Raw genomic sequence first — 11,067 nt, 5'->3', positions numbered from 1 at the left:
ACTATCCTATATACCTTGAGAGATCAACAAGACCCACGAAAACCGGATCTGCCCCCCTGGCCGCCAGCGCTCATGCTGTCACAAAGCAAGCCATGCCAACAAAGAAACCACATCAAATCCACAACCCACACATACCGAGGCACAGCCCGCGGCGTAAAGGTCGCATTCCACTTACCCACTACATCGATATTGACCGTGCTGATAGGTGCGTTGGTGATAGATATACCTAATTAGACCAGAAATTTAATTCGGGATGGGTTCCTAACAGGGCAGTGCAGGGCGGCGGGCTGGGACTTTTTTTTTCTGTAGAAAGTTGTGGAGAGCTGGGATTGTGGATCCCTGTCGGGGATACGTCATAGTTGGTTGTTCAGGCTGGGATGAGTAAATTGACACGTGACATATAGTGAGTTGTGTTATGTCGAGATCAGACTTCGTCGGAGATTTACGAAGGGGATTTTATATTGAGACGTTCCTAGAGATTAATTGAAAGCAGGCATTCCTCTTCTCAGCGCTCGATGGTCTTCTAAGTTTGCACCAAGCATCTTCGCATAGAGACAGGAAATAAAGTAAGCCTTCAGCAGATGAGTTCGAAAACATGGGATTTTTATATTTCATGACGAGTCTAGACGTGCATCTATCATTTGACTATGGATGGAGTGCTGCTCATTTCTATCACCCCGTTCGTAAATGTTCTCCGCCAGCGTCTTCATCCGCATCCCCTTCCCCGTCCCATCGCCCTCTCATAAGAAGCGTATCCTTCCCCATCATGCATCATGACCCCAGGCGACGCGGATACCCCATCCGCCCGCACCCATCCATTTCCGTCCGCCTTTGCGCAAATAACAAGCAAATAGGTATTCCCTCTGCACCCACACACCGTCCACTGGTATCAACTTAACATGCCGCACACACACACACACACACACCGGTCTACACAGCAGCTTTTTTTTTTCAACGAAGAAAAAAGGACTTCGACGACGACCAAGGTATAAACGAGTAGAGTAGCACCGACACACACAAAAACAAAACTGTAAAAAGCACGAAAAAAATCAAGCATAAACACCAAAGAGGGAGAAAAAAGAGATGATATCCGAAATAAAAAGCAGAACAAAAACCAAATGTTTGGGGGGGGTATTTTGAGTTGTACGCGAGTTTTCCCAGGGTATATCCAGCCGGTAAGGAAGAGAGACTGAGAATAGAGTAAAGAGGAGAGAGTCGAGTTGGTGTGAAAATAAAAATTCTCTCATCACACAACACACACCATTTCCATCAAGTGAGAAAAAAACGGTGGTGAGAAGATGAGTAGAGAAACAAATTTAACGAGGCGTCCCAATCGGGCCCGGGAACCCCGAGTTCGTCGAATTCGAAGTCGAAGGCCTCCCGCTATCCGTCGAGATCCTCATATTGTGCTTTGGCGTCGTATCACCATGATGCCCAGATTGGTTAAGGTGAATACTCCCATTCCCATTAGAGAAGGGCCTCGACCACGTCGCCCCCCCTTCATCGTCGGGGAGGTTAACACCACTATCATTCCACGGATCGCGATTCGCATTAAAGCTCCTCGTGGACTCGACTGAGATCAACGACGACTTCGACACATTGCTCGATCCATTCTTGAAGAAACTACTCGTCGCAGCAGGAGACTGCGAGGAGTTCTTGCGGCGATCCAAAAACGCCGAGATAGACGTCATACTCCCCGGCTTCCGCAGCTTATCGAAGATATTACTGCGTTCCCGGGAGACATCTTCGTTGAACGCGGATTTAGTAGGGGAGTCAGTGCCAGCGACGGGTGCGGGTGCGTGTTGCAGGAGCTTGGAGTCGAAGAAGCGGAGGGATTCCTCGAAGGAGTCGGATTTGGGGCGGGGGATGGCGCCCTTGACGATGTTGACTTCGGCGCCGGCGGGGAGGAGGAGTTGGATTAGGTAGTCCATTGCGTCGCGGACGCCGCCGGCGTTGTTGCGCGTGAAGGACCACATGAGGGTTACGGTGGGCTTGCCGTCTTCGGTCACCTCGGCGGGGTCCTTTTTGACTTGTAGCTCGACGACGTATTGGGCTTTCATCTTGGGGATCGTCTCTTTGACGAATTCCTCTGACTCGAGGAACTTGAGCAGCTCGGGCGAGCTGGCGAGGACAAGGTCGTGGGTATCGGGAACCATGCCTAAGAACTCGTCCACGCAGTGTGGGACCTGCCATTCCGGGCCGGACACAATGACGTCGTCGCTGGCCTGCTCGGTGCTAGGGAACATGATCTTGCAGTTCCACTTTTTCTCGAGCTCGTCGAGTTGGCCCATACGTGCGATGAGCTGGCGATGGTACAGTCTGTTGACGTTGACAGTCTGGTTGGTGAACTCGGAATCAACACGGTCGACCATGTCCAGAATCTCGGCTTTGACGAGCTCAAGTGCTCCAGCATTGCGAGCGGGCGTACGGCAGATGACGTTGTCGACCTTGATGTCGTCCTCGTCGCGACCGATGCCTCCACGATCCATGGCATTCGAGAACTTGACAAAGACGGAGTGCTTCTTCATAATACGCTGGATATGTTGGCCGCCGATTCCGATAATGCGCTTGTGATACTGGTCGGGAACGTGGAAGGATATCGAAGCGGGCATTTCTTGCTCAACAAGAGATAGTCCCGTCTTCATAGCCTCGTACTGGCTCGAGCAGACATCGATGTTGAAGTTGTACTCGTTGAAGCCGTCGAAGATGATCTGCACGCTGCTCTGGCCCATGATCTTGTTGATCTTGCCGTTCTTCTTGCCGCTGACGAACTCCTTGTGCTCGTTTGCGAGCTCGATCTTCACTCGGATCTGGTACTGGGAGCGGGCCACGAAGGGGATTTCGGAGATAACAGCTAGTGCATCCTTGACGGCATCGTCGGAGCCAGTGATGGAAAACGTTAACTTGTCCAGCGTTAGGTCGGCGTCGGAGTTGGCGCAGATGTCAGGTAGCATGGACCGTGTCTCTTGTGGAGATGGCATGCGTCCACCGTGTGGTGCTTGAATCCACCACGATGCACTGTAGAACTGGCCAGTCTGTAGGACGTTAGTAAACGTGAAAATATGAACCGCGAGTAGCACTTACGAGTCCCATAATATCGCGAATGGTCCTCTCGACATGAAGACCTTCAACACCTTGAATCCGCACCAAGTTGCGCTGAGCCCCAAGCTGCGGGAACAAAACGAAAGTGCCGTTCGTCTCCATGATCTTCCGGACCTTATCGAGCCGACCAAGCAGGATGCTATCGATCTTGGCCGGCGAGACCATGCAGTCCTTCATGAACAGCCTCGTCCGCTGCACCAACTCATGGATCTTCTGCTTCGCCAACGCAATATCCTGTGGCGTCTCCCCCGTAATGAATATCTCCTCCGGATTCCTGCGTTTCGCACCAGGATGACAGTATCTATAGACCTGCGAAAACGGCGGCGGGAAATAAATAGCCGTATTCGTCGTCGACTCAATATGCTTGATATTCTTCCTCGACCTGCCGCAGATGACGGTGTGTAACGAGAGCTCCAGCAGCATGGCGTCAACGCTTCGCCTCAGTAGTCTGTCGATGAAGACCAGAACTCGTGTCTTTGCATGTTCCGCACTCTCCATATCGCCGTATATCGCAACCCTCCACCTCTGATCCTGACCCGCCTCGCCGTTCCCGTTGATCCCCGACGCAATGGTATTGAACTTCGGCCCTAGAAGAAAGATATCGACACCACAGAACTCCGACACCTCATCCAGATGCTCGATCACGAAAGTCTTCAACGCCGTCCCCGCCTGATCAAGCACCAACTCGCCATCAATATCCACCACCGAGCACCGCTACACCAAAAAAATTAGCTCAGATGCAGCCAACAGTCAGTCCCATCCGCTACCTACCAATGCCAGCGGAATATCATTCAATATCGTCTCCCGACTCTTCTGCACCAACTCCGGGCTACCCGAGAGACACACATTCACAATCTCGCCCTTCACCCTCTTCGGCTCCGAGCAAATAACATGCGCCTCAATCGGCAACGGCCCATTCGTAATCTCCCTACACAGCTTCCTCAGATTCAACACATTCATCGCATGCACCGGCAGCTCATGCACCGGCACCCCATCCGGCGCCGACTCCGGGTGCGTCCACCTCTCGCAGGCATCCGGCGTCGCGTGCACGATATCCTCTATTATGGGACCCTCGAGATCCGAGGCGAAGGGCACGTTGAACGAGTAGTGGATGAATGCGTCGGCGGCGGTTTGGGGGATGGGCGAGGGACCGCCGTTGTGTGAGCCCTTGTGGTGTTGTGCGGGTGGTGCCACGCCGGGAGGCATGTTGGGAGGCATGTTGGGGTTGGGGCGCGACATGCCGAAGCCGGGTCCCATCTTCTCGGACCAATGCCGCATGTTGGCGAGTTTGTTCATGGCGAGGGAGGGTGGTGGTGGTGATGGTTGGGGTGGGTGGTTGTTGGAAGGATTTCGTCGTGTGCTCTAGCTCGCTAGCTGGCGGACTCGCTCGCTCGCTCGCTCTTTTATTTGTCGGGATGGGGGGGATGGGAGTTGTAGATAGAGGAGCGGGCGTGGATAAGGGCTGGGCGGATGGGCGGCTGGGGGTGAGTGACAAGAGATAGAGATAGATGTGATATGGAGAATGGGAATTATACGAAGGTATGTAATCCTCGCTTGATCGCTTGGGAATATCGAAATGCGGGTCAACGGCAGAAGGGCAGAAAGGGCAGTAAGAGAAGGAAGGCTATAGTAAAGTGTAGTAGGTAGGTAGTTAGTAGCAAAGTAAAGCAAGCAAAGTAAAAGGAAAGTACTTTGAGTTACAGTATAACCACCATATAAGAGTATGGTACCAGTATTACTTACTCCACTCCCACTTCCACACCTAACTACTAACACTACTACCACTACCACCACAAAACCACAAAAAACCACACCACACCATAACCATACATACAGTAAGGACCCATCCATCCATCCTCTCACATCCACCCACCACCATCCTCTCAGATCCATCCATCCACCCCATCCCATCCTCTCACAACTCCTCTCACCCCCCCAAGCAAGAAAGGTTGACAGTCCCCACTCCTCAAATCCAACCAATAACAATCCCCCCGACCGTAGCGAACAACTAGCCCACGCCGCCAATCCTGCTAAATCCTCCTAAACCTGCTGTGTCCGGGTGTGTCTAACCCTAGCTCCAGGCTTTGGGATGGATCGGAGCTTGACGCGGCGGCCGCGGAGGAATGAACCCAGACCACTGGAGAGACCGCACTGAGATTCTGAGACCATAGCAGCTGAACACGACGGGAAAACTGCCACTATAAAGGTACTAGAGGGAGTAGATGGGCTGTATGTAGACCAGTGTATGCGATGCTGTAAGCCGGATCTTCTTCTTCTTCTTCCTCTTCTTCTTCTTTTCTTCTTCACGGTCAGCGTCAAGCTATTTAACGGGCTGGAGTAGAGCCTATATCTACATGCCTAAAAACTTTGGTTACCACTTCAAGTCTGGTATTTCCACCCCTCCTCCAAACTCTGGTATCACTAAGAGTCAGTCAGTCAAGTCAAGTCAGGCTACTCAGTCCCTCCCTCCCTCCCCCTCCTCCAACGGCGCGCGCATCAATCACCATGCGTTGTCATGCCATTTGCATTGTTATCCCCACACATGTACGCACACACGCACGCACGCATGGTAAGAAGCAATGTTTGAGACCTCTCGCTGCACGCAGCGGCCCCGAAGCCCAATGACACCTGTGGATCCCGGCATACTGATGTTCTAAACACGTACTATTGGTAAACAGACATTCACCATCATGGGCTACGATAACAATTCCATACACATACACAGAACAATTTCCATAAACCAGTAGACAATACATACACACATACACAATAAACATAAATCTTTCTCTCACGACTCTCATGTTATTTCTTAAACCTATACCACACACAGTACTGTACATAACACTACAAGCCCCTTCCCGGCACAGTATCTCCTACAATACACACCTACGCCAGCGGCGTCTCGCCTCGACTCGCCTCGCCTCTCTTGCCGCCGCCGCTCCACTATTACTTGTAGATCACATCCCGCTGGGTATCCTCACCACCACCACCGCCGCCATACACCTCCCTCTCCTGCGGGCGCCACGGTATATACTCCTGCTCCTCCACCACCCTCCTCGCCATCGGCCTCCCCATCGGCTGCTGCTGATGCTGATACTCATCCATTGTCCTCGCGGGCAAATACTCACGCCTCACCACCTCCTGTTCACCAGGCCGAACACTATACTCCCTAAGAATCTGAGATTGGACTTCCCCACCCCCTCTCCGGCCCTCGGGCCGCACACTACCCGCGTACTCACGGTGAATGGGCTCTGGACGGATGCTCTGGGCGCGCGGTATGTACTCGCCGCGCATCTCGTGGCGGAAGGACTCAGGGCGGACACTTGCTACGCGTTGGGGGAGGTACTCGTGCGGTGGTTGGTCCTCGAAATGCGTAGGTTGGCGCCGCGGCGGGGCTTCCGCGACGCGCAGGTAGTCGTCGATGGGTTGTCTGGCTGGAGGTGGTCTTGTAGAATATTCCCTCTGGCGGATCTCAATGGGTTCTCTATCTCCAGGCGCGGCGTATTCTTCTGGTGGTGGTCGTGTGGCTACTGGGCGTGTCGAGTATTCCCTCTGGCGATATTGGGGTTCTGCCAGGTTCTCAGGTAGGGTGATGACGCGGCGTTGGGGCACGTATTGCGGGGATGCGCGCCGGTAGATAACTCCGTCGTCTTCGTATGCATGTTGGACCGGACGGCGAATTGCCCTTGGTGGGGGACGATCGTAGTAGTAATTGTCGTCGATAATCCTTGGCTGTGGCGCGACAGACTGTCGAGGCGGGTTCGGTGCAGCTGTGTAATACTGGCGGCCGTACTCATCGACGACGATGCGAGAGGGTGCCATTCGGGGCGGCGGCGCCATGAGAATAGGGGACAAGGACCTGTCGCTGGGATCGATTTCAATAACAGCTCCAGGCGCGGCTGGTGGCTCTCTGTAGTATGCAGGAGGTTCCTGATAATATGTATCCGCCACCATTCGCGAACTAGCTCTCACGGGCCGCTGTTCGTATTGTGGATAAGGCACCGCGTACATCGCAGGAGATGGTGGATCCCTGTATATTTCTTGGCTGATAATTCGGCGGCTGGGCGCTTCGTCTCTGGCCATTCGGTGACGTTGGGGTTGATCGATTTCCATTGCTTCGCCAAGTCGCTCGCCGCTTCTCTGGACTGGCCTTGGTCTTACATCTCTGGTGCGAGGGGCGACAGGCTGCATCATAATCGTATCTTCTGCCGGCTCATCGTAGTCGAGTCCGGCACCTTGCTGCATTGTCTGCCTCTGCCTTTTGTGTGGACGTGGCAATGGTGCCGACTGGAATGGCGATGGAGACTTTGGCTCGGGTTTTATGTAGGGAGAGGCTGGGGTAGCAATTGCAGAAGCTGGGTTATTACCTGTGTCAACGCTTTTGCCCTTCCCCTTTCTGCGTTCGGCCCGCTTGGAGATCTTAGGCATTCCGCCAGTTGCTGAACTGGGTCCTGCTTCGTGCACCGGGGAGAGTATAGGTTCCTCCTGTAACGTAAACGCTTCTTGGGATATCACCGGTGCCCGAGCAGTGGCGAGAGGAGATACACGCGCTGGTTGAGGTGCGACAGGGGAGAGGTTGAAATTTCGCACCGTTTCGGGTTCCTCCAGCGTTAATCGCCGTTTCTGGGAAGTGGCGCTTGCCACCTGTGAAGGTACAGCATCAGGGCCGCCCTGAGCAATCCTGTTCCTTTCATCGGCTTCAGTTCGCGATGGGGTTGCTCCTTGTGGCGTTGATACATTGCTGTGGGGAGTTAGAGCAAAGTCTTGTTTTTCTGCGACTGGCCGGGCAATATCAGTTGCTGGCTTGTTGGAAGTAGCTGCTTTCAGGAGCTCATTGCTTTGGTTTACGCCAACAGCACCAAGAGTGCTTGTTGACTGTGGAGGTGCGGATATCTGGCTACGAGCAAGCTCTTGTAATCCAGGAACAACATTAGACGGGGTGACATCCTTTGAAATAAAACTTGGAGACTCGTCTTGATAGCGAACCACTGATGGTCCACTATCAGGAGCATTGAGAGGAGCAACAGCACTTGTATAGACCTCACCAGACTCTCTGCGCCCGCGAGGACTTCTTCCGTGCTCTGGAGTATTATGCTGGCTTGAATAAAACGTATTATCATCAAAGGAATCACTTGCTGACGTGCGACCACCTTGGGACTGCCCGGCCTCACTAGCCGTTGAAGGGTGCACAATTGTGAACGCCTTGGAAAGCACATCTGACAGGTCGAAATCAGGGAGAGACTCTGAAGTCTGGGAGGCAGCCTTCATAGAAATGCGCCGTTGATCAACTTGATCCCTCAAGCTTCTTTCGAGACGCTGCCTGTGCAACTGGATCTCTGCTTTGATGAGGTCTGCCGACTTTTCAAGCAAAATAGGATTGATCGCTGATTTGTTAGTCTTGCCCAAGGCAACTGTTGGCCGCCCAGCCATTAATCGCTTCCCATCTAGCAATCTGTCTCCATCACCTCCATTTTCCCTGCCTGTATATGTTTTCGCAGCTGGTGCTGTTGACGAGTATGGAGTCGGTGGCTGGTTTGATGGCGTTACAACTGTACTTGGAGATAACGGCTTCACCAACGACTTCCCAGCCAAGTGTGGCGGGATCTGTATCCGAGGATGTGCCCCTGAGTATACAATATCGCGAAATCGAATGATTTTTTCATATTCCTGTATCTCGTGCAGTTCGTCTCTTGTCAAGCCTGCCACGGCGACTGACGGCGCCGTTGTTATGGCCCCTTGAGCCATTCGATTTTCTCAAAAGATTAAGGTTCGTTTATGTGAAGCAAACTAATACAAACATAATGGCCAAATGGCTAAGACAAGGTAAAGCAAGGACAAGTGCGCATTGCAATATGTGAAGAGTTGAGAAAACAATAAAAAGTTTGGCGATATCGAGGAGTTTCCTGATCGAGATGCTTCAACCAAACCTACTACGCTTGGCAAGCCGCACGCTAGCATCCGTCGAGATGCAAATTGCCGCTAGTAAGCGGAGACGTCTTATTCGCTGATGACAAACGCCAACCTTGGTGTCTGTGGCCAAGTACTTGAGTACCGATACCCCGATGGAGTCACTGGGATGCTCGATGCTCAGACGTATAAATATCATCATAGACGTCGCCTTGCGGAATATTTATTGACAACCGTATCTATTATAGTATTTTTTTGTGAGGCAAAAGGTATCACAGTAGAGTTTGCTGCTATCTGACCTTTATAGCAATGGCGGAAGAAGACACAAGGCCAGTTTTCTTTTTTGATATTGACAACTGTGTAAGTCTCTCGTTATTAGATGCCAGGCCATTGCTAATCTTTGTCTCTTAGCTTTATTCAAAGAGTTAGTATGTATCATATGTGAGAAAAGCACATCGCTGACCGTTCTTCACAGACAAGAATGTTCATGATCACATGTCTGAATTGATAGACGACTATTTCATGAAACACCTTTCACTGGACCGCGCCGAAGCATACAGGCTTCACCAAGAGTATTACACGACGTACGGTCTAGCCATTGAAGGGTTGGTGCGCAACCACGAGATTGATCCTCTGGAGTACAACGAGAAGGTGGACGATGCCCTGCCACTTGAAAAGATCCTGTCTCCAGACCCGCAGCTACGGAAGCTCCTCCAAAGCATCGACACGACCAAGGTGAAGCTTTGGCTATTTACTAATGCCTATGTCAACCATGGCAAAAGGGTTGTGAAAATCCTTGGGGTTGACGATCTCTTTGAGGGGCTGACGTATTGTGACTATGCTGGACGACCGTTGATTTGCAAACCCGCAGAAGAAATGTTCCGAAAGGCAATGAGAGAAGCGGGCATCAGTGACGTGAATAAGTGTTACTTTGTTGGTGAGTCTTCGTTCATCATTTGGTGAAGACTTAACTGAAGGTTTATAGACGACTCCGCGTTAAATTGTCGAGAATCACAGCGGTTAGGCTGGACTACTGTCCATCTTGTTGAACCGAGCGTCACTTCCCCGCCGCAGCAGGTGTGCAAGTATCAGGTTGCGAATTTAGAAGAGCTTCGGAGAATATTCCCACAATTTTTCAAGGAGGATAATTAGAAGAGGGACAGATGGGTCCGAGCAATCTGGTGATGGCTTTAGATGCATTCATAGACATAATCGCTGTTGCAATGCCTGATAGAAATATCTATAGCCAATATTTAGTGCCATGGATGAACCTTTTGAGTTACTATAATTGTCGAAGACCGTTGAATTATAGCTATGATGCAAACCGGGGTATCCCAAACGCCATTGATAGAGCCTGTCCCTAATATGCCATGTATTTCCGTATTTCAGGGTCGTCTCACGCTCCGTATGACCTCGTCCAGCTTTGCCAGTAAGACATCCTTCTCCTTCACAGCAGCCTGCCTCTTCTTCTCCTCTTTCTCCAGTTCTTCTTCCAGCGCCTTTATGCGCTCCTGTTGATTCTGCTCACTGTGCTCAAGCCCCGGTAGCGCCGATATCAAGAGCTCGATTTGCTGCTCTCTGACAATGAGGTCCTTTGCGAGCTCGCGCTGGCCGTCAAGGAACTGCGCTGTTGGGTATGGTTCAACTGCGGCCAGTTAGTCTCACGTACTGCCAAAGCTTGGTGGATTGTAGAAGGGGAAAAATGGGGCAACTGACTTCCATCAGAGTCCATAGGTCCCTCCCTTGGCTTGTCTGTGGGGTTGACAGGCGTGAGCTCGTGGTGTCTGTGAACGTAGTATATCGAGGCAACAAATTGATGCGCCAGCTATCAGGGTTAGCGGGGTTAATCGGGAGCCAGAAAAAGGCGCCGTACCTGGTCCACAGCATCTTGTAGTTGCGTCAATCGATCAGCCATCTTTTCTCAAGGTGGGCATATAAACCCTTGGTCGATCAATTGTGAGCTGCCTGTGGTAGATGGATGGTGAGGCTGCGACAAGGTGCGGTCCGATGTACGAGGCTAGCCGCACTTGGCTTAGCATAACGGCGATTGCAGTTCAC

At 51.9% G+C, this 11,067-nt stretch overlaps 4 protein-coding genes across 4 annotated transcripts; 1 reads left to right on the top strand and 3 right to left on the bottom strand.

The window, feature by feature from the left end:
* Positions 1-583: 583 nt before the first annotated feature.
* On the bottom strand, positions 584-4,742 carry VE01_08067 (uncharacterized protein). Its single transcript, XM_018277495.2, has 3 exons — positions 3,874-4,742; positions 3,085-3,816; positions 584-3,035 (listed from the first exon to the last, which is right to left on the bottom strand). Exons 1-3 carry the CDS (start codon positions 4,396-4,398, stop codon positions 1,317-1,319), a joined length of 2,976 nt encoding a protein of 991 aa, XP_018127398.1. The 5' UTR covers positions 4,399-4,742; the 3' UTR covers positions 584-1,316.
* A 1,100-nt stretch (positions 4,743-5,842) lies between these two features.
* Positions 5,843-9,006, bottom strand: VE01_08066 (uncharacterized protein). The gene has a single exon (XM_018277494.2). The coding sequence runs from the start codon at positions 8,845-8,847 to the stop codon at positions 6,049-6,051; it is 2,799 nt and encodes a 932-aa protein (XP_018127399.1). The 5' UTR covers positions 8,848-9,006; the 3' UTR covers positions 5,843-6,048.
* Positions 9,007-9,139: 133 nt separating this feature from the next.
* On the top strand, positions 9,140-10,430 carry VE01_08065 (uncharacterized protein). The gene is made up of 4 exons (XM_018277493.2): positions 9,140-9,369; positions 9,421-9,433; positions 9,485-9,946; positions 9,995-10,430. Exons 1-4 carry the CDS (start codon positions 9,319-9,321, stop codon positions 10,159-10,161), a joined length of 693 nt encoding a protein of 230 aa, XP_018127400.1. The 5' UTR covers positions 9,140-9,318; the 3' UTR covers positions 10,162-10,430.
* Positions 10,188-10,970, bottom strand: SRB7 (RNA polymerase II mediator complex subunit). Its single transcript, XM_018277492.2, has 3 exons — positions 10,883-10,970; positions 10,726-10,834; positions 10,188-10,654 (listed from the first exon to the last, which is right to left on the bottom strand). Exons 1-3 carry the CDS (start codon positions 10,922-10,924, stop codon positions 10,395-10,397), a joined length of 411 nt encoding a protein of 136 aa, XP_018127401.1. The 5' UTR covers positions 10,925-10,970; the 3' UTR covers positions 10,188-10,394.
* Positions 10,971-11,067: the final 97 nt, after the last annotated feature.

Source organism: Pseudogymnoascus verrucosus (genome assembly GCF_001662655.1).
Source record: "Pseudogymnoascus verrucosus strain UAMH 10579 unplaced genomic scaffold scaffold_46, whole genome shotgun sequence".
Classification (NCBI taxonomy): domain Eukaryota; kingdom Fungi; phylum Ascomycota; class Leotiomycetes; order Thelebolales; family Thelebolaceae; genus Pseudogymnoascus; species Pseudogymnoascus verrucosus.
This window is presented reverse-complemented; position numbering and strand designations above follow the sequence as displayed.